This window comes from Anopheles gambiae, chromosome 2, assembly GCF_943734735.2.
Source record: "Anopheles gambiae chromosome 2, idAnoGambNW_F1_1, whole genome shotgun sequence".
In the NCBI taxonomy this organism is placed as follows: domain Eukaryota; kingdom Metazoa; phylum Arthropoda; class Insecta; order Diptera; family Culicidae; genus Anopheles; species Anopheles gambiae.
Window position 1 is genome coordinate 21,038,519 of NC_064601.1, and position 21,876 is coordinate 21,060,394.

Sequence of the window (21,876 nt, forward strand, 5' to 3'; positions counted from 1 at the left end):
TTCCCCGCACGTAAAAAAACCGATGAAATGTAATTGAAAAGATAGAAAGTTTTTCTCCCTTACCGGCATTACCATCAACCACCAACCGCCGCCCAAACATCCGCAAGCTCATCATCATCTTCATCGTTTTTGTCTGCTGGAGCGTTTTTAAACACAATATAATGTACCGATCCCCGGTGCCGGGAGGAGCGCTCGAATGCCATCACAAAGTGTGTCTGTGTGTGTGTGTGTGTGTGTGTGTGTGTGTGTGTGTGTGTGTGTGTGTTTGTGTCCTTGCTGGCAGTTCGAAAGACGGCAAATACGATATCACTCTCTGGGGGGACATGAAACAGCTTACCGCAAACAAACGCAATGTAGAAAATGTGCTCCTCAATTCAATGACCGCCCCAGTTAACACACACACACACACACACACACATAAACACACATCCCAACACATCCGTGCGGCTTCTATGCTGCGGTTTTGTGTCCACGCTTCGAGCGATAAAAAGCCAATTTTAAAACATTGACTTTTTATTGCCACCAAGAGAGAGAGAGAGAGGCGCGCGTATTGTCCTGTTAGCATCAGTCGGTTCGGCTTTGGTCCTGGTTCACGCTTTGATGCTAATCTCTCCACACAATGGTTTAGGTTTAAATGTCTTCCCACCCGAAGATAAACGTGGGTTTGTTTCACCCGCCATCAGCCTCGAAAGTGTGCACGAAATTGGGCGAGGGACTATCAGCTCGCTAATAAATCGTTTGTTGCCCTCTGTTTCCCGTACCCCATTTGCTGACGCCGTGGCCGCTGCTGTTGTTGTCGTTGATGTACAGGTCGGTTTGTTACACTGTTTTAAAGCGTGTGACAAAACCTCGGCTTTAGTGAACAACGACCCGTAACGACAAAAAACAAGAGAACATTGCACCAAAACACCACAGCAGGCAATCGGGTAAAGCGATCGGTTTAAACATAATTTCAACACTGTTATCCGGGCTTAACGCATTTTAAAATAACAACATTGACACGCGCCATGCGCAGGGTGAAGCTCTATCAACTAGCAGGGCCGGCTGCGCAAAGTACCACGTGTTAACGAGATAGACACGCGCCATTCGGATTGTGTGTGTGCGGACCCATTGCCACAACATAATGTTGGCAAATTAAGAAGGCTAGAAAATGGTATGTAATCTCTAGTTTGCCTAAACAAAAAAAACACATCCCATGTAAAATTTAAAAGATGCATAACGAACAACTCTCGCACGTACTGATAGCATAGATTTTTAGTTGCATCATAAATTCTAAGCTTCCAGTGGGTTCGTTTTTGTATGGGTGCGCTTTCCCTACCCAAACCATGGCTTTCTCAGTCGGACATTAAACCAGCACTGTCGCCATTTCCCACCAAAAAAAACTACGGCAAGCACATGATGTCAAACGGTTGATGTCCACGACCACGCTGCATTGTCCATTTGGCAGAACAGTCGCAATGGCAAACGACGCCAAAGATGATATTGATGACGATGATAAGGTTGATTATTATTTTCCCCGAGCCAGCTTCTGTCCCTTCGAAAACCAAGGACCAAGGCACAAAAACAGACTCGACCGTAGCGAAACTTCATACATTCAACTGTCCATGAGTGTGTGTATGTGTGTGTGCGCTCAAAATGCACGGGTTTCCCTCCCTTCGAGAACGAATCGGAGCAGCTAGAGATGGCCATTTTTGGGCCAAAGGTACAGGCCAATGTGCGCGATTCCATTACGTCCGGAGGGGAGAAGTGGGCATGATTCTGCCCCTAATGATGAGTACGACTACTAATGATCTCGCCCGCTTTCTGGCTATCTTTGACGACTGGCTGGCGACCGTCCACTTGCTGGACGCAATGTGACCATTCGTGCACTGGTGGGTAATGTTGCCAGTAGATGTGGAATTCTTTAGCTACGGTTCATCCTTAACGCCAATGGAAACGGTTGTCCTGCGATGCAGTGAGCACTCGAATGACGGGACCGCGCATCGAATTTGGTTTTCCCATTTCGGTCAGAAGCACTGTCATCGAATCATTTTGGGCACACGCTTGTGACGTTCGCACCCTCAGGACGAACCTAATTATTGTGTCAAAGAGGGCTTTTTCAGGGCAGTTTGGTGGACAATGCGTCAACCAGATTTAGAGATCTTTCCAACAGTGCGCTTCGAAGTGGGATCATTCCACGGAGTGTACACTAAATGATTATCTTGTGGTGGTAGTTCGATGTCGCGCTGAACGACGTTCCGAGTTGCTGGGAGTTGCTCATTGGAATACGCCATTCGACAGTGGGCTGGCCAGTTGAAGGAAAAACGGTGACCGTTCTTTAGCGTTTTGAATATTGATTGAATTTTATTGAGTACTCGGGGAGACTTTCTCGGAGTCACGCGAAACCCAACACAAACCGAGACGTGGCGTGTATTTGAGTTGGGGTGAGTGTCTGGATAGTGTGATTTATGGTTTTTGATGCCGATGAGTGTCCCGAGTGACGAAAAGGCGATGATCATTATCTACTTCATCGGTAGCGGTAGTCGATAATCGGTATTGATGAAAGCGTTTATGAGCTGTCTTATCGCACGTCAAGTGAGTTTGTTTTTCCCCAATATCTGCAACGTAATGTTACAGTGCGTATATAATGCAGTTAAAGTAGACGAGAGCACTTCTATCATTGATTTGCAAAACAATCTCATCGCTGATCACTTCATTATTCTTAATTAAAACATTACAGCTTGCGCGGAATTACAAACTCACATTCCTCACCAGTTTCCCGCTATCACACTCTCTCTCTCTCTCTCTCTCTCTCTCTCTTTCTCTCTTTTGTATGACGCATCCCAAATACACCGAGCGTTCTTTCCATCTCGAGAACCTCGCTCAACCTAATTCAATTGACTTCTCCGTCTAATTCGATTATGAACCTTGAAAAATCACTTCCGCAAAACCCTTCGGGGCTAACCGGGACGACGAGAGGGCACTTTTCACATTCCACACCATTAGCGGCACCCACGGCACCCCTAGGCAAATGTACTACAGTTTCTTCCGGCTCTCCCCCCCCCCCCCCTTCCGGAGTATCAATTTAATAAAGGAAGCGTTTAGCCAAATTAAATGTCACCCTTCTTCCTTTTGTACGGTGCGCGTCCGATTCTGTGCATCTCGGTTCGGCTGCATGCACGCTTGAGTTCGATCCTGGTTGCGCCGGGTGGACCTGCTGTCGTGTCCCAATACACAGAAACTCTCACACAGGATACAGTAAGCTGTCAATATTTTCACGAGCCTCACATGGCAGCCAACTGACTGTGCCAAAGGGCGATTTACACCCCGGGTTTTTGGGTTTTCCGATGCTCCGATGGAAAACGGCGCAAAATGGCATACAGCAAAGGCAAACACAAATCGCACACAGGTTCGGCCCCTGCGATTTTCCTTGTGGAAAGGATTTTCCTCACTTTTTTTTGTCTCTTCCTTGGTTGGATCATAAGAGAAAAGCCACCACGGCAACAACCGTACAACCCTCGCGGCCGTTGTGTTGAATCGGTCTGTTTGTATGTCATAAATTAAAAACGATTTATCGGAAATTAGGGCGCTAACATGGAGGGATGAGGAGAGCGTACTACAAGCATTCGCATTCGGTCGGTGAAAGTGCGCGCGGGCTCTTAGGCGAGATTGAGACTCGGTCTCGTAGCATGGTGCAGAACGATTGTGCAAATAGAATCCTTTTCATCTACTTAATTAAACACACACACACACTCGGGGCATGCGAGCCATCGCAAATGGAGCACGATAGAGACCAACCAGACCGAGTTGACGATCGGCGATACGGCTTGCAATTGGCAAAGATCAACTCACAATGGCATCGGTTTCGTTCTATGGCTGTGTGTATGCCCATGTGGGCAAATAGTTTAATCATTATTTATGAGTAAGTTGATTTCTTTATCCTTTTGCTGTCGCTGTTGCGTACAGACCATCTGGTGGTGGAAAGCGTCTCGGACACAGCAGTCGGACACAACGGCGAGCAGTGCTGTCCGCGCGAGCTATTAATTCTGGACGATTGTTTAGATAAAGCTTCAACCGTACTAGCCATTTATTGCCCATTGTACACAGTGAATAGAATTTATTAGAATCGTTCGCACAGCCAAACACGTTCTGTGATTTATTCTATAAATGCAATAAAAAAAATCCAGAATCAAACGCAAACAATGTAAAGATGTTTTGTTTTAGAACTAAAAAGGGTATCTTTTTTTTACATTTTATGGTTCACTTTTATATCCCGCACTGTTCCAAATGAATCACTTACAATATCAAACGCTTCTAGTACAACGATTTCCATAGTCAGCCACCTCAACTACATCATAAGCCATTCCCACCGAATGCTGGAACAATTTCATACATTCATCCATTGCCAACGCGTATCCAAACGAACCAAACGGCAACCTCTTTTCCGCCTCCGTGCGGCGACAAATGTATTCGGGAAAGTCAACTCTTGCGCCTTTCTAAACTAAACTGCTTGCTGCTCTTCGTATGCTGCCACAGTCCTCTCTCCTTCCTCACCTCACTTGAAACTATTTACATAAATGCTTACAAAGTGCTTTGAGCAAAGCACATTTCCAGCACATTGCATGCGGCCCACAGGATGCACCACCAGAAAGAGAGGGAAAAATGGCTCGCGGGCGCTTGTGGCGCACGGCAAATGGGACAAAGTTCGTTCTGGACGGTTTTATTGAAACCGATCGATCTGCTGCTGCACCGGTGTAACATTTGCAGCCCTCGGTGCTGAAAAATATGCACCGCTGCACCAATGCGATACGAAACAGACGCGGATTGCGGAAGAGAAAAATTATTTATTGCAGCACAAAACAGAAAACAGCCACTTTGTCCGCCACTGACACTTTTTTTTTCGGGGTGTTCTTTTACGGGGCGTTACAATCGGTGCATAATGTGATGGATTAGAAATAAAAAGGATAAATAAGGAAGGCTTAGAACACTTGTTAAAGTCCGTAACAATATAATCTTAGCGTGTAGAAACTAAAAAATCTGAGCATAAAAAACACACACAAATCGATCATAGTGAAAGGCTTTTTCAATTATTATTCCCCAGACAATATTATGGTTTCCCTTCATTTTGGCTTGTCACAGCAGCACCGACGGGGAAAAAACCCAGAACTGCAGAATTAATAAGGACAGAGCAATAGACACTTTCACAGTGTCATAGAAAAAATAGAATGATGTAAAAAAACACAACTAAAGCTCCCAAGCTGCCGAGCGGTACTACTAACGAGGCTTAAATTGAATTCTGCATTCTAATATTCAAGATTTATGTGGAATTATTTCCGGATTATGAACGCATATGTTACAATAAACACCCTCTCCCGACGATGATGATGCTGCTGCTGCTGATGATGATGCGTCGTCCGGCCTGAACAGCGATGGAAAGCGAGGGAGAGCAGGGCAAAAGCATAATGCGTACAGGCACACACACACACAAAGCAAAACAAATCCTATCCCATCGTCCTTAACACCATCCCAAAACGTTGGGCTATAGAGCTCGTGAGCATTAGGTGAAAAATGTTACTTTATTATTTTACTCCTTCTCACTCTCTAGTTTTTGCGCTCTCTCTCTCCCACTTTGTCTTGTTCAAACAATTTTCCTTCTTTTTCTAGGCCATTAAGAACCTATGTTTTTCCTTTCCCGATGAAATGTTGCCTTCACCTTCACATCCATCTAAACTTCGCTTGAAAACAGCACAACAACAAAAAAACGAACACACACTTTCATCAGCTGTTCCAGTAGGCCTGGATGTTTACCGCCTACTCCCGGATGGTTTGTACAAATTTTCTGAGCATCATCATTAATATCAGCCCTTCGTTGGCAACATAATCGCCGTCATAATATCGCCTCCTCCATCTCATCACAACGTCACCGGCACATGGGGTCAAGCAGGGCTAGGAAACGACCTTGCCACAAGCGAACCGACCTTTCTTACCGCACTTGCGCTCCCGAGGGATGCTGTGGAAACGGTCGTAAGGTGGGGAGGAGAAGGAATAATTATTAAAAGTTTTAATACACAATTTACAAATTTTAATTCTCAACTGCACCAACCGGGACCGGGGAAACTCATCGGGCGGGGGCTGTGCGGGATTGTTAAACAACCGATCGAGTATTGTGTATTTTTTGTGTGTACTAGGTCCATTTCAAGCAAAGGGACAGCCAGGGAGACAGGACCGAAGCCGTTGTCATGCAAAGATTGTGTTATTTGTGTTCCTCAGTACGTTTTCTGCGTCCTTGCCTGCGCCTTCATTAGCAACGTAACGGGTTTCCTTGTACTCAATATTGTTTTTGACATCGCTTCGCATGGCTTTGATGGCGAGTGATTGTAATAAATTTTATTCACCTAACCGCTTGTTGGCTGTTCACTCGAACCCATAAACAGGTTGATTATGGTGCGCACACCGATCGTTAAAATATAGCGCCTGGCTTTTCTGGGACACAGAGCGTGTTTATTAAGGTGGAAAGAATTTTAATTATTTGTTTACAGCGTGACACAATTTTAATTGCCGAGCAATAAAGCGTGCAATTTTGCATGAGTGTGTGTGTGTATGTGAGGGAGAGGGAGAGAGAGTGTCCTGCATTTTTCGATGTGTCCTGCTAAATGGATTTCGCTTTCTGGGCGCAAACGTATCAATGTGTTCGCAATAAACCCTAGTCGACGCTCATAAATTACCTTCAGTTGGCAATGTAAATGGAAAGCACACACACACACACACACACACAATGGCTACGAAGCAAACAAATCGGACTCAATCAATGATCCCCCTTTTGCACCGCTTTACATTTACAGCAACACCCGAGTAGGAAGGGGAGAGTAGGCACTCATGACTTTTCATTTCAATTCCCAGCTTTTATCGGCCAATGGCCAATCGTAGTAAAAGAGCGTAGGCTTAAAGGGCCCGACAGCCGTCGCCATATGGTGACCGATTAACATTGCTGCTGCAGCATATCGTCACCTCATCAATTTTGCACCGAACGGTAATGTACAACGCAATGGAGACCGTTTTTGGTACGTAATATAGGTGAATTGAAGTTTAGAACTTTTGATGATTTTCGGTTTTGCTTTTATCGATTCATTTACTTACCATGCAGTCAAGAGAATGAACAAACAGTCTTGGTATGATATGAACCAACATTTAATCAGAGTAAATAGTCATAAGCAAAGGCATCGCCAACTTTCTCCACTGTCTATCTTCTACTGTATCTGCTTAAACTGGAACTCTTTCAATCAAACTAACCGAACCGGGCACGATCGATAACACAGGCGCACCCGGTTTTCCCCCCATGGGGGTAACGAAACCCGAATCGATAACTCGGATACCATTGGTAACGCTTCATTTCGACTTTATCAGCAGAAAAGTAATAGATTATCATGGGATATTGATTCAATTTTCTCCGATTTTTATAGCACCCGCTCCGGAAGACAATGTCCCCTGGATGCTGGATGCGGCCCATTGCCGTTATGTCGTTGGGTTTCTTTTTTGGGTTGCTACCGTATTCTCTGTGTGTAAGTGTATGTGTGTGTGTGGTTGGGCACTCGAACGACAATCATCAAATGGTGATGAGGGATGTATTGCACGTTATTGTCTGCGATACACTTTTTTCGCCCTTGTTCATGTTGCTATCTCTGTACGCGTAAGAGAAGAATCCTTGTTTTGGTGACACAACACAACATCGCTGTATATCCATTTGTTTCTGTTTCTGTTGGTTGTGTGTGTGTGCGTTTTTTTATATGCCGTTTAACTTTATGCTTTAGTCGATTTTTATGAATTGCCATCAAAACGATATCTTCGTCATCGTGAAACTTTACGGCCGCACGATTGTCATCGTTTCGTGTTTGGCTGGGCCGCTCTTTTTTTTCGAATACCCCCCCATTGCCCCGAGAACATCAATCTAATGCTCCTAAATGCAATCAGATAATATTAATAAAGAAAGAAGAAAACAAATAAAATGTTCAGAACAGGAAAAAGACGATGCCATGAGCCATCCATGGAACGCGGTACAAGCCCGTTTTTGACACATTAAAAACTTCTTAAAAATCGAACAAACTGGAACGTATTGATCGCAGGGTTCAAGGTGCTGCCCTGTGCTAAGAGGCAAGAATTTTTACAACACACCCTCCTCCCTCGGTGATCCCCACTGCCATCGTGATCGTGAAGTGGGAAGTGGTCAGGTTTATGGGTCATGTCGCCCGTACACCCGTTAAGAGAATCCACTGACAAGCGATAGTGGAGACCGTTTTGGCTGGTCAGTAAAAATTCCACACCACCGACACAACTGAACGCATGGGAGATTTTGATGAGCACTGGCGTGGTATGTGTCGATTTATGGCAGTTTCGAATTGATTTTTCCACTATCGCACCATCGATATCTTCTGCGTTCCGTGCGGAGGTGGGTAAAGTGTACACGGTAGGGCGGAACGCTGGCAAGTGTGTTGGTACAAACTTTATGACCTTTTATTGCACACTCACGGCTGTCTGGAGGCTCAGGGGGCGACAGACAGGGACCCCTTAGTGGAAACACACCTTGTGGAAAGAGATACGATCACACCAAACCTCACATCACACTCGATGGGCTTCGAGGATCGTTACGGCCAGAGGTTTGATTGATATATGATGAGAATCTTCCCTCTTCGCACTCTCCGGCCGAGCCATAAATGCCATCCGTCGCGTCGGTGAAAGATCGATCAACCTGAAAACTGGCAATCGGAGATCCGCATCGAGGCATTGTTTATAGCATCGTTTTAAGATAAACCACACGGAGCAGAGAAAGAAGCGATGCCTTGCATCGCAAGACTGTGCACGAGAAAATGACGTGTGCGCGCGCGTGCGTCCGTCTTTCCTCCGTTTTCTCAATCGCTAATGGTTTTTCGATTTCGTATCTTAACTAATTTGCTTATTGATTTGTCGTGTTTCATCAGTGTTTGATTGCTTATCGGGTGCCGTGACTTCACTTCCCGGGCTTTGCGGCCGATCAAGCTGATGCAGCATGATTAACTGCTTTTGAAGATACAATCGACACTGCGAAACGATCGATGCCTCCGCCGTTGGCGCCTGCATTCATCGACGTGACGGAACAGCGATTGAATGGATCATCTGCCCTGACCCCGGCTCTTTAGGCTTTCTATCTTTCTCGTGTATGCCCATATTATGACGAAAGCTGTCGGTAACGAAACAGGTTAATTGACTAAATGCATCATGATTTTTATGGTAAGTTAATAAAATTCCCTGCAATAACATGATTGCACATGCCGCCCATCGGACGCGGTGATCGTTTGCTTGTTATACGAATTCGAATAATGATGCTGTGAAATTGCACAATCAGTCTGTCTGCTATGGCTAACAAGGTCCGTTTTACATAACGTTGCTGTATACTTTACAACCTTTGTGTGTAAATGCTATAGTTTTTTTTAATGCAAATGTTCATGATTGCAATCTAAATTGGTTATGTCAAATAGTTAAAAATGGATCGAACCTATCTTTACAATTGTCACTTTCGTGCACGTCGTTTTTCTTCTCAGCCGTGCTTCAAACGCTCTTGAACCCCCTTGAATTGGACCGGAAATCTCCCTTCTGGTTGTGTAATTATCATTTTAATTGCCATTAAATCCTACTCTAAAGCACTTTATCTGATTGGTAATCCCCATTTAGTAAAGTCAACCACAGCTGGGCTAGAAAAAGGCTTGCGCGAAAAAAACAGGAAACGAGACCAAAAAGGCTCCGAATCTCCCTGTGTCTTGCCAATATCTATGTAATGCTGCGCCGAATGTCTTAGGAACTACTTTTTTACGTTAGCGCTACATTAAAACCATCACGCGCGAAATGCTAACGACACACACACACACACACTGTACGAAGCACCAAATCTAGTGCGGAACGGCCAGGCCACAGGAAGACAACGCGGTTAGCGTAACGAACGTTTTTAATGGGATTTTGATTGAATCTATTAAACTTTTGTCGCGCCGCAAATGCCGGAAAAGGAAGCTACGGCAAGCTACTTCCCCCATTTGCCGAACACTTACATACACACACACACACGCACATCGGGAATGAAGTGTGACTTTTCTCAGCCCTTTTTCCGGGGTAGCGCTGCGCCGCACGGTTAAAACCGCGAGGGTTACGACAACCGCGCTCGTAATAGACCGTGACGAATTGGTTTGTGCTTACCGGGGAGGGTGCATGACACAGTTCGAGGCGAGATGTTTCAACCGTTTGGAGAATGTGGCAGGATATGCGGTTAGCATATCATAGGGTTTTCCAGGGATCAAGGATGAGGCTCGCATCGAAGCCAATTTGCATCACAAAGCGGTGATGTGAAAACTTTTGTCCCGTGTTTGGCCGGGTTGGCCTCTTCCATTTCTTTATTTCTCCTTTGCAGCGTTCGATAAAGGACTGGCGTATTACTAAGTGATTAGCTATGTACAGGGGAGTCACATCGGACGCATTTCGGGAGCGCTGCAGTCCCCTAATGACTAATTATCCCACTGTTATGCAGTCAAAACGAGCGCGAAAGTGATGGATGGATTGATGCGCCTTTTGCTGTGCGGCGGTAAATTTATGCAGTGCAGGACTTGTTCTGATTCTGGGAGGGGTTTTGCTTACATCGCAACACAATAGTTTGCCTCTAAAGGGAAGTAGTAACGATTATTGTTTTGAAGATAAATTGTGTAGCTTCCCGGGTCTGTACTGCACTGTACTGTATGAGAACGCTCAACAATTGCCAACTGTTTAAAGCAATTCAATTATAACTATCATATCCATCCTTTAATTTACTAAGGATTACAGTTTTATACATTTTAATGTGAATCGACCAGCAAGAAAATTAATAGAGCCCTATCCATTGCCAACCAATTAAAGCACCCCGAGTCACCGTGGTGTTGCCCAAACATGTGTACTTTAATTAATTTTGAACCGGAAAATTCAAATCCACCTGTACCATTAGATGCCACCCACTGTTGAACCCTTTTTTCTGCCTCATTTACACACACACACATGCACGTTTATGTGTGCAAAGAAATGGACGAGAAAGCCTTTCCTTATGCTAAGATGGGAAAACCTCTAGGTGGGGATTATTTACATATCACGTATGCTTTTCATAATTAAATTGGAATGCTGTGTCTTGGCTTAATTGGTTTAAGAATATTTTCATTCGCACAAGATCGAGAAATGAGCCCACTTATTCGACTGGTTGTTCCAATGAAAGAAGCTTCTTGGTGTCTTGGTGCCACATATTAGAAGTCCAATATAATTGTAGGGAAATTTAGATGCCAAAACGGATTAAACAAAAGTATTTATTCACCAACATTTTATCTTTTGCTAAACTCCCATGGTAACCTAATTTCATAAATAAACCAAATTATGTTTATAAAAAAACTAAAAAAGACTAAACATGGTTTAACATTTAAACGTTAACACCATGAAACACTTCAAAGGGAAACGTACACCTTTCATTTCAGCATCGAAACTAAACAATTAACTCACTACGCCGAACAACGGGGCTCACATGTTCTTGCCGGCGCGAAACGATCCCACCGCGACACTCTCGCACATACGCACGCAAGCAAATGCGCAATGACGCAGCATCATTTTCCACCAGCGAATGAAAGCGGATGACACACAACCCCTGGCAAACGCTCAAAAACCCAACAGCATATCCATCCCCTTGTTGGATCGGTGCTTCAACCAACCCTCCCTTTACTGACGACGACAACGACGACGGGGAGGATTGTTTGGCTTTTCGCGCGGAACACATGTAGTTAAATTAAGAGGGTATTTAGGGACGATGATACCGTTTAAACGCTTGCCACGCTTAAAGCCTGGCAGGGGAGGGGTCACAGGGACAGGGACGAAAAAGGGACACCACTCCGCTGTTTGCTGTGCGAAAACGCTGTGCTGCAGCCGACGAAAAGACGACTTTTCCCGGCCTTCCCTTCCATTAGCCGCAAGATTGACAACGCTGCCGATGATGGTGCTGAGCAGGGAATGGTAATCGTCTAGAAGAATGTGCTACTTCGTTGTGCCGGTTTGTTGTGCCCGCAAACGCCCGATTGGGGGGTCGAGGTTTCCTTTGCTCAGCCCCCCAATTAGAGAAATTGCATGATTATATAGCAAGATACCAGCGCCCGTGCTCGCACCATCCCGGGAACGCAAGGCAAGCCCCCGAAGGAGGGCGATATTGTGCGGCAGGCGGACGGGATTTGCATTATGTTGCCGAGTGCTGAGGGACACGACACCGAAAGGATAGCCCACGCCGGGGATAGTGGGTTGAACACAAAGGATTTTCATTTGTTCATTTCCCACTTTTTGCAAAGCACGTGCTGTGCTGCACGAACTGGAGGTTGGGATGATGATTCCTCGTTATTTTCGCACCATGTTCTACAGCACACTATCGCTTGCTCGCATGAGGATGGAAGTAGGAAGGAATGGTTTTGTTCGCCTTGCTTGGGTGAGAGATGTTTTCTTGTTTTGGAACTATTACTGCTGGGGTTTTGATGTTGGATGTTGTTCCAACCCCAGAAGCTAGGCGGAGCATGGGATGATCGAGCGGAGGCTCTGCTATCATATACTGCTATCAACCATAACTCGTTTTTTGAGATCTCGATTTTTAGTAAAAAATTGTTCTGTACAATGCATTAATTACCTAAAATATTTTTTACCTAATCTTTAAAGTCCAAAATAAAAAGAAATATAATTTGAGCCTGTCTAGCACATAATATAGCATCCATACTTCAGTAATACTTTTATAAAATCGTATTAAAATTCAGATTCAAAAGCAAAGCAAACTCCATTCAATCAAACTATTCCCTCCAACTAGATCCATCCTATCAGCCTATCTAGAATATGGCCACCATCCTGCCACGCACTGCACCGTCTTCCAGACACAATCCCACCCAAAGCCCTCCTAAATCCTTCATTTGACAGAAAATCCTTACAAATCGAACCATTTAAAAAGGAACCGAGCCACCGGGAAACCGAGAAAGGGATCACTTTCGGGAGTCACCCCGGAAAGTAACAAAATCGTTCGCCCTTGCAACCACAAGCTCGTGGGTAAAAACGGCAAGCGCCAGCTCAAAGCTGTCAATCAAAGGTGCTAAAACCCCTTCAATTGAAAAACATCCGCACCCAATTACCCAATTTGTAAACATCGAGATTCCGGCTTGGGCATTCAACACACACACACACACGCGCGCGGGTTGGCGGTATGCTGGCCAATAGGAAACCATTTTTCTCCCCCTTCGAACTGTATAACGACGGCTAAAACAGGCGACCGTTTTCCCTTATGTCGCAACTCTAGAACTGCCCTTCGATTCGAATGCGAAAGGGGTGGCGTTGGCCCTGCGAGCAAAGGGACGATCGGTTTTAATTCAATTGACCACCGTGTAACAGCAGCACCAGACACGCAGCATCCTTATCCTGTGTTTTTATCCCAGCTTCCAGCGAGATACTGTAGAGGAGAGAACAACAAACAAACTAAAAACACGTGCGTGTATCTATCGACAACATGTTCTGACACCGCCTTGAGCCTGGGCTATACACTCGGAACCAGACGGAACGATCAAAATCCCATCGATTATCTTGGTCGAGCCGTTCCGGGCTGGTGATTTTTCAAGGTGTGATGGTGGTCGTTGCGATTCTGTTTTTTTTTTTTTTTTTCCTGGACCAAGTGGCATTTCCACCCCTTCCGGTTGATCCGTTTTCGGTTCGGTGCTGGTTTAACTCCTAGGATTCAGGATTTTATAAATGTAAGGATATGGTTCTTCTGTTTCCATGTCACATTCTACTCTACTTGGAATGGTCACTGGGATATTTTTTTGTGTAAAACGTTGCCATTTTCAAGTGATTTGTCTCCAAATGCCTTAACAAATCTGTAAACACAATGCTTCCCAATATAGTGGTGCAGTTTGTTTTGGATCCTTCCGATGCCTTTTATTGATTCAGGGGGTTTTAAGGGCATTTGTTTTGTAGATTAGAAGATAAATAATCAATTCATTTGCTGAAGATACATGCTTTACATGTTTTATCTATGAAAGATAAGAACTTTTCTTGAGTCTTTGAGATGAAATTCCACAAACCATCATAGTATGACGGTAAGAAACAAAAATTAAGGAATGTGTATTAGCGTCTGTGCAACTAAACGCTTCTATTTGTATTGAAAAGTTTTTAATTCAATGTTTTATGTTGAATTACTTCCATAGGGGACAGTTGCCATAAGGATCTAACAACACCTGGGTTTGTAACAAGTCCCTCAACGAATACATACTCCCATTGACTACAGGTATCAGAGGCTTTTAGAAGTCTAACTGGTAAAACAGCTACTAGTATGTTAAAAAAGTCATTGAATCTTGAACTGGGACGTCTTCTTCATTGATGTATTAGCTTGAACACAACGCAAATTTTGCGCCACAATGAAGAAAATGAATGTAGCGAAGATGGTACATTCTATAACAACTCAATTCTTCTTCATAAACATCATTTCTACTGGACATTTTCGTTGAGATTTTTTCTTACAAAATTAATAATACCCAATCTGGTACACCACTCACTGCCAATAATGCGATCGATCCCGATACTAAACCCTTGATTTAAAATGTGTTACCAGGGTCATGAAATGAATACAAATTTTGTACACACACACACACCTCCTGTTGCCGATGAAATCGTAATCTAATATCGTATTTAATTTGAAACAAAACCACCAAAAAACAAACGATTGCAAATGAAATTCCGCAACCAATTGAGAACGAGAGTCCAACCATCAACTCGCCATAAAACCGGCACGCTACTGTGTAAGCTCATAACTGCACGGAAAAAAGAACATAAAAAACAGGACACCAAATCCAATCCGGGACTGATCTAATATTGTATGATTTATCGCTCCTACACCGGGGGGGATGGCAAGGTACCGGGTTTATAGGCTGTAAAACTGGCTGATTGAAGGCCCTGGCCCAGAAGCGCACATCCGGTGTGGGTGAAATGCTGGCCGCAAATAATAGTCCGACGCTTCACAAAACCGCACAAGCAGAGGAAAGGGTTTTCTAGTTTTTTTTACAGCCCAAAACAAAAGCGACAAGGGTTAAAATGTATTTTGGAAGCAGACATTTACCGATCGGATTGCGGTGTCGGTCGAACACCGCTATCAGAAAAATGTGTTACATCGTCCCACAAATTTCAAATGTCCCACAGAGGTACGGGAAGTCCTGGATCCCTCGTTTTTGCGGAGGGGGGAGGTGAACACACCGCCCTTTCTGATTTTTATGAGGTGCAATAGATGTCGAGAAATGCGGAAAAACCTACCTTCACTTGCGACTCCGTCATACCGAGCGCGTACGCCAGCTTGGCCCGTTCCGGACCGGCCAAGTACTTCGTCTGCTCGAACGTCTTCTCGAGGGCAAATATCTGCTGACCGCTGAACGTGGGCCGGGTGTGCTTCTTCTTGCCGTCCTTGTCCTGGGCGTGATGGCTCTGCGACAGGCTGGCCGACACTAAGAGCGGGGAAAAATGGAAAAAATGGAAATGAAAATGTCAGCAAAATCTAACCGTTTGCGAAATGATGTCGGTCCACTACCAGAAATTGAACATAATTAGACGTGTGAATATATGCGTATGTGGCAGGGTACCATTGGGCGAGACACTGTTCATACACCCTTCCTTACAGACGGCACACTCCGCCCAAGAAAGGGAGTGGAGCAAAAACCTTTTACTCCAAAAACCAGACACAACACACACAGCTTGACACATGCAGTACACAATTTTGGTACCATCGAGCGCCACAGAAGCAGCTGTCACACCGAGACCGCCACACCGAGCTGAGGTTTTACGTGCGCCGCATTCACAAGCGGCTCCTCGCCTTGTTAGCAAGGTCGTTACAAGCTTCTCGGTATTTTAAGATTATTGCTTACCCACGACTGGTGGCATATTTTGGAGCGTTTTATAACTTCATCCTGGCAGCAGCGCCGGCAAGATGACAAACCGCGCCACCCTTCGACTGTGCTTGTGTGTGTTTACCTTTCCATTGGCGTTTGCGCTTGGGAAAGCGTGTCAAATTACACGCCACAGTACAGCAGCGTGTGCTCTGCGGCATGTCAGCATGGATTCCATTTGTTGCGTGATTTCACTGCACTTTTGCGGCACGTTCTACGCTACTCATTTAGAATGCATTCAATTTTACGATTCAAACTGTTTGGATTGTATTTTTCGCACGATTTTTGCTCTTTACATTACATTGCATGTAACCATTGTTCGCTGCGTAAAAAGACCGAAATAGGAAAAAACAATACCCTGTTAAATCGTTAAATTAAAGCTGCTCTAAATCCTTTAAATCTCATTTTTCAACACACCGCACCGAGTACAGGGAGCAAAACATTGTCGCCGAACGAACGCCCGCTCTGCCAAGCAAGACCGCCTGTCAAAGGGCGCGAAAAGGAAAATCTGCCTTGTGCAGATAAAAAAAACACACACACACACCTTTCTATCTCTCTCCTGTAGCCGGAAAAATGGTGCCACGTTGGTGGCAGAAAAAAAGACCAACACTGGGCAAAAATAAATTGGCTAACAACGAGAGAATTTCACCGTTGATAAGCGTACGCAATGGATGAGCTTTAGGCTTCCCTGGTCGATCGTCCCGTTCAGAAACGTAAGGATGATGATGGCGAGCCGACGAAGACGACGAACGTTGATGATGACGATGATGATGTTGTAGTATAAACCGTTCTCTACTGGCTACCATGTATCAAAGCATCCGACAACGGCAATGCGAACCATTTCTGCTTCCTTGTTCCCTTTCTTTCTATTTCTATGGCAAATATTGTGTGCGCTAAAAGTTGGTCACATCTGGCGGTAGCAGGCGTAGGAAATGGGTAAAAAATACAACAACACAGAAATATACGTAAAGTTTCGGTGGAACGGCGTTTCGACATGTTTAAGATGAGCTGAACACGGAACGGATCAAAGTGAGACAACAAATTTCTTTCACACTACAGGAGAAATAAAGTGGATTTAAAATTGGCAAGACTAATTTGATGTTTTATGCACAAATCAACGTTTCAGTGTTGTAAGGAGCGTATAGAAATTAAGTTAAATTGTGAACATCATAAAAGAATTTAAGAGATACCTTTCAAAAATACTATTAGAAAAATACTATTAGAAACTACAATGTTCTAAAAGGCAAACAGTTCAACAATTCAAATCATATCCTCGCTCGACAAAAAGCACAATGGTGTCAATGATTTCCCAACTAATTTGTTGCAAATATCTACATATCGATTGCCTTGCAAACCAACATAAACCACAATTAATCATGAGCAGCAGCAGCAACACTAATGATTGGCCGAAACTGAATTTGAATAAAGCGTACATAATGTTGTATTTGCTGTTTTGTGAGATCGCTGCTCCACTAAATGGAGTGATAGATGCTCAGTTTTCCCTCCACGGCTTGTATGACCCCTTTTTTAGACCCCCTACCTCCTTTTGTCCATTTTCCCCCCTTCCGCCCAAGCCTGCCTGTGACAGTGATACATTGTAAATGATGACGCTGTTGCTGTGTCGCTGCCCTTGCAAAACACAGACAGACAGCGCGTGTGGGCGAAATAGAGAATTAATATCTAAAACTAATGAAACTCTAATTAATGTCCGCCCAAAAGCGCACCGCTGGGACGCATGATGGTGTCACCAGTGTCGCCGGACCCGGAAGGTCGTTGGGGGGGTCATCAAATGGAAAGCGCGGAAAATTATATCACAAAACGAGCGATTCGGAAATGTCATCCATGGATTGCCACATTCCGTGACTCACACCAACCCCCTATTTTACCCTACCAGTGCCACTAGAATGGGGATAGAGATAGCCGCTGATAGTGATCACGCATCCAGACAACCCTTTCACCCCATAAACTGGGATGGGATAGATCAGACACACACACGCGTGCACAAACACACACACTCAGGGAGCAAGGAATATAATTAAAGCGATATAATTATGCCTATGACATATGAATGTTGGCCAAGATAATGAGAATCCGGCGAACCCGGGGATGTGTGGCCATTATTGAACACCCAACGGTGGTTGTGCGGTGCACTCGATGGTGTCGACCGTTTGCGGTTGCACCGTGTATCTGATCGAACGACCGCCCGAAACCGGGTGCGGTGAAGGTGACGGGCATGTCGCAGAAGGCATAAAACATCGATTCGGTATAATTGTAAAATAAACGTAACATTTATTACAATTAAAACTACATAGATAGACGACGCGATGTGATAGTAATTAATGGATGCTCGTGTGCCACGGGTGTGAAGGCTCCCGGGTGGGTTTAGCACCGCAGAAACATGGCGGCCACATGGGGTTGTCCGAATTATGTTGCCGATCGTCAGTGATAACGAATTATTAAGCATCCCGAGGATTACGTTTTAAGAGATAGTAGAATTCTTGCATAGTTCTAGGTTATTTCGGGAACATTTCTGAACTTTATTTAAGTAGTAACAAAGCTGTCTAAAACTATTTTAAAAATATACTTAAAGAACATGTTTGTAAAGGTTTTGTTATATGCTTTCAAACTGTTGCGTTTTTGCTAATTTTCTTTACATAATTTACAAATATATTGTTTAATTTCCTTTCCAGACAAAAAGTGCACCAACCAAGTACAACGAAATCACGCATTATCCCTCTACCAGATTCAAAACACTTTGTTTCAATTACTTTCAATCCTCGGGCTTGCTTGGTCCCCCGGCAACCTGCACTGCACTCTCCGCTTTGTGAAACCCTTTTTAGGCCCGATCGGGTTCAGATCGAGGGCCCGGAGGGACTGGATTAATTATTCATATTTCCACCATTTCAACCAACCATTTGTATGTAAATTTTTGCTCCTTCTTTTACCCGCGTGATCCTTTTTCCGAACGCCGTACTCGAAGCCGAACGGCACAAGCACATCGAGCAGATCCTTTGGCAATTTCCATTTCCATTTGGTTACAGAAACCGGGCTACCGTTTTGGCGATAGAAAGGCACACTCCCCACATTTCCCACTGGAGTAGTAGCACACAAACACACAAACTCGAAAGGTTGCGTTCCGGATGGCAGAGATGGCAATTAAAACGGCAATCATAATTAAAGTAATGAATGTGATAAATATTTTTCCTTCCCCGGTGTTTGAGTCTCACTCCCAGCACAAAAAGGGCTAGCGGCAAAGTGGCAACGTGCAATGTACACGCAAGTGAATTGCTACCATTCACTGGAGCTGGCACGGTTCTGTGGGTCGTAAAATTAATTCTCGGCCACTGTCACTTTTCCCTGGCGCACCAAACCGGTGGAGCCCCTTGGAACTATTGGAATCGCTTTTTGGTAGCACAAATTTATCGATTTACGATCTTTTCCACTAACACACACGCACGCACACGTATGGCTATGGCTGATCTAAATGGTTGCAGTAAAGACAGCGGAATAGCTACCGAAATAGCGAAATGACCAACCGCGCTTTCTTCCAGTGCTCCTCGAACACTCGAACCTCAAACCTGGAGCGAACTTCATCTCACACAAGACGCTCCGTCCGAAATCGTCCGAAACATTACGAATGGGTGATAATTCTTTTACGACCATTACGGGGCACCCATTTCTTAATAGAGACAGAGCCAGAGAGCAGCAGCACAAGCTTTATGGGCTTTTGAACGGGGCTGCATAGCGCCATAATTAGCGAACCCAAGAGCGAACGTCTTGGACCGTTGGCAAAGGCCACATCATTGCTGGACTTTATCGATGCACTATTCCTCTTTTTTCGTCTATTTCCACACTAAGGTTATGATGATAATCATCATGATCGTGATGATGATGATGATGATGTTGCCATTATTTAAGTTGTCCATTGTTTTTCGACCAGTTAGTAAACTATTTCGAACGGCGTGAAAAGTCGGAACGGCGTGGTGTAGAGCAAGACAAAGAAAACAAATCAATTTTATGGCCTACCGCTGGAATGAATTCTACCAATTTTGCCGTAATTTACTGGCGGCCACTAAACAGTACACTAAAGGGCAAATATTTGTACACCGCACACACGGAACGACACATTCAATTAACGGCTGTTTGCAATCGCTGCTAAACATGTGAGCCAGCGGCCATTAGGGCGTTATGTTTATCTGTTTGGCAAACTTTTTATTGCTGGTCGAATGTTTACGAGCATTCAATACGGTTGCGCTTGTTTAGCTATACCATCATGCTCATTTGAAGCCGAGATTTTTCTTGTTTCAATTTTTAATTGCACTTCATTAAACGGACGTAAAAAGTGCTGCTACATTGCCCTGCTTTCTATGCTTTTCTCCTTCTACTTGTGCTTGAGAAACCAAAGCATTTGAAACACTTTTACAGACCACCACCACCACCACCACCGAACGATTACAAACCGTGGTGACCGCACAGTGCAAGCTTTTACACCTAAAGCGGCAAACCATTGAACCCCCTGTCCAAACATCATCATTAAACTGTGTAAAGTAACTAGAACGATAATGATAACGATAATCACCGGGAGGCTGTGCCACGCCGAACCTTCACCACCCCGAACAATCCCCCTGGCTGTCCGGTTAGTCGAGCACAGGGCGCGTCCTGAGCTACGCGCAAAGCCCATTAAAGTGGAAGCGTCACAGCGCTTGAAAGTGAGCGATAAACATAAAAATGCTATATTAATTCCAAACCCCAAACACAACACCTTCACCCAGAAGCAGGCACCAGGCGACGGCCCCTTTTCTTAGGAAGTGATAGCGTCTAGCGATGGCTCGTGATAGCGTACCAAGCATCGTCAGCTGTGTGAAGCGCTCAGAAGACGAACGCGCAATATGTTTAGCCATTCCGACGGCAAAATGGGCAGCCACCAGAATGGTGGAAGGAAAAAGTCACTTTTGCACACTTTCCCCGATTTACCCGGCTGGGCTGGAACGAATTTTCCGCCTGTGGAGGGCGGGAGGGCGCATCAACCCGGAACATTCTGCTGCATAATGGCCGGCAAATGACGCAAAATACTGCGGAATTATAACATTTAATGATCATTAGTCTGGAAGCTTGGAGCTGTATGCGTGTGTGTGTGCATGGGAGGATGAGTTCCAGGGAAGTGACACACGGCTGTATTCAAACGGTTCGCACAGAAAAACCATCACTCTCCCATCTCTACGGCCCTTTGTACAGCGAGCTAGCTGTCATCCGGATGGAAGCTCCGGCTCAACGTCAACTTCATCATCAGCACACGACGAACGATCGACGTGGAACAGCAGATTGCAGAGGGGAGCAGAGGAGTTTTTTGTTGAAACCAAGCGCACCGGCTCACTGCTCTGGCCACGACGTCATTATCGGCAGATGGTGCTTATTATATTAACGACACATCACGTGATGTACTCCCGGCATTACATGTCTTCCCCGTAACGTCCGGAACGTCCGCGTTTTGATGCTACAGACTGGCGATGTTCGGGCGTCTTCATCTGCACGTTTTGCACGAAAAACGTAGCGCGTTTTAGTACTCCTTTTTTCGCCTTATTTGTATGTGCTAGCATTGTACATTTTAATAAAAAAGGGGTTTGAAAAACTTTCCCAGACGTGTTCTTTCGTGTCAAGTGTGCATTACAAAAACGACATATTCTAATAATCCATTAACTAGTTCTATCAAAAACGCCTTAAATTTATCCTCACTTGGTGAATAACTAATCTTTAACATGATTTTTATTTGCTGCTGTCCGAAAAAACAGCAAGAGAAAAAGGGCTTTAGACACATACAATCCAATTTTCATGCATCTCGTTCACAACCATTCTTGTCATCCACAATTCAGGGGAAAATTCTACCACACACACACACACACACACACACACACACACACACACACAC

General features: G+C 44.7%; 1 protein-coding gene across 1 annotated transcript in view; it reads right to left on the minus strand.

The window, feature by feature from the left end:
* LOC3290618 (homeobox protein abdominal-A) overlaps positions 1-21,876 on the minus strand; it is a 51,013-nt gene that overhangs the window by 11,068 nt on the left and 18,069 nt on the right. The window contains exon 5 of the mRNA XM_061648480.1: positions 15,325-15,512. Within this exon, the coding sequence (XP_061504464.1) occupies positions 15,325-15,512 (188 nt within the window). The remainder of the gene's footprint in view (positions 1-15,324; positions 15,513-21,876) is intronic.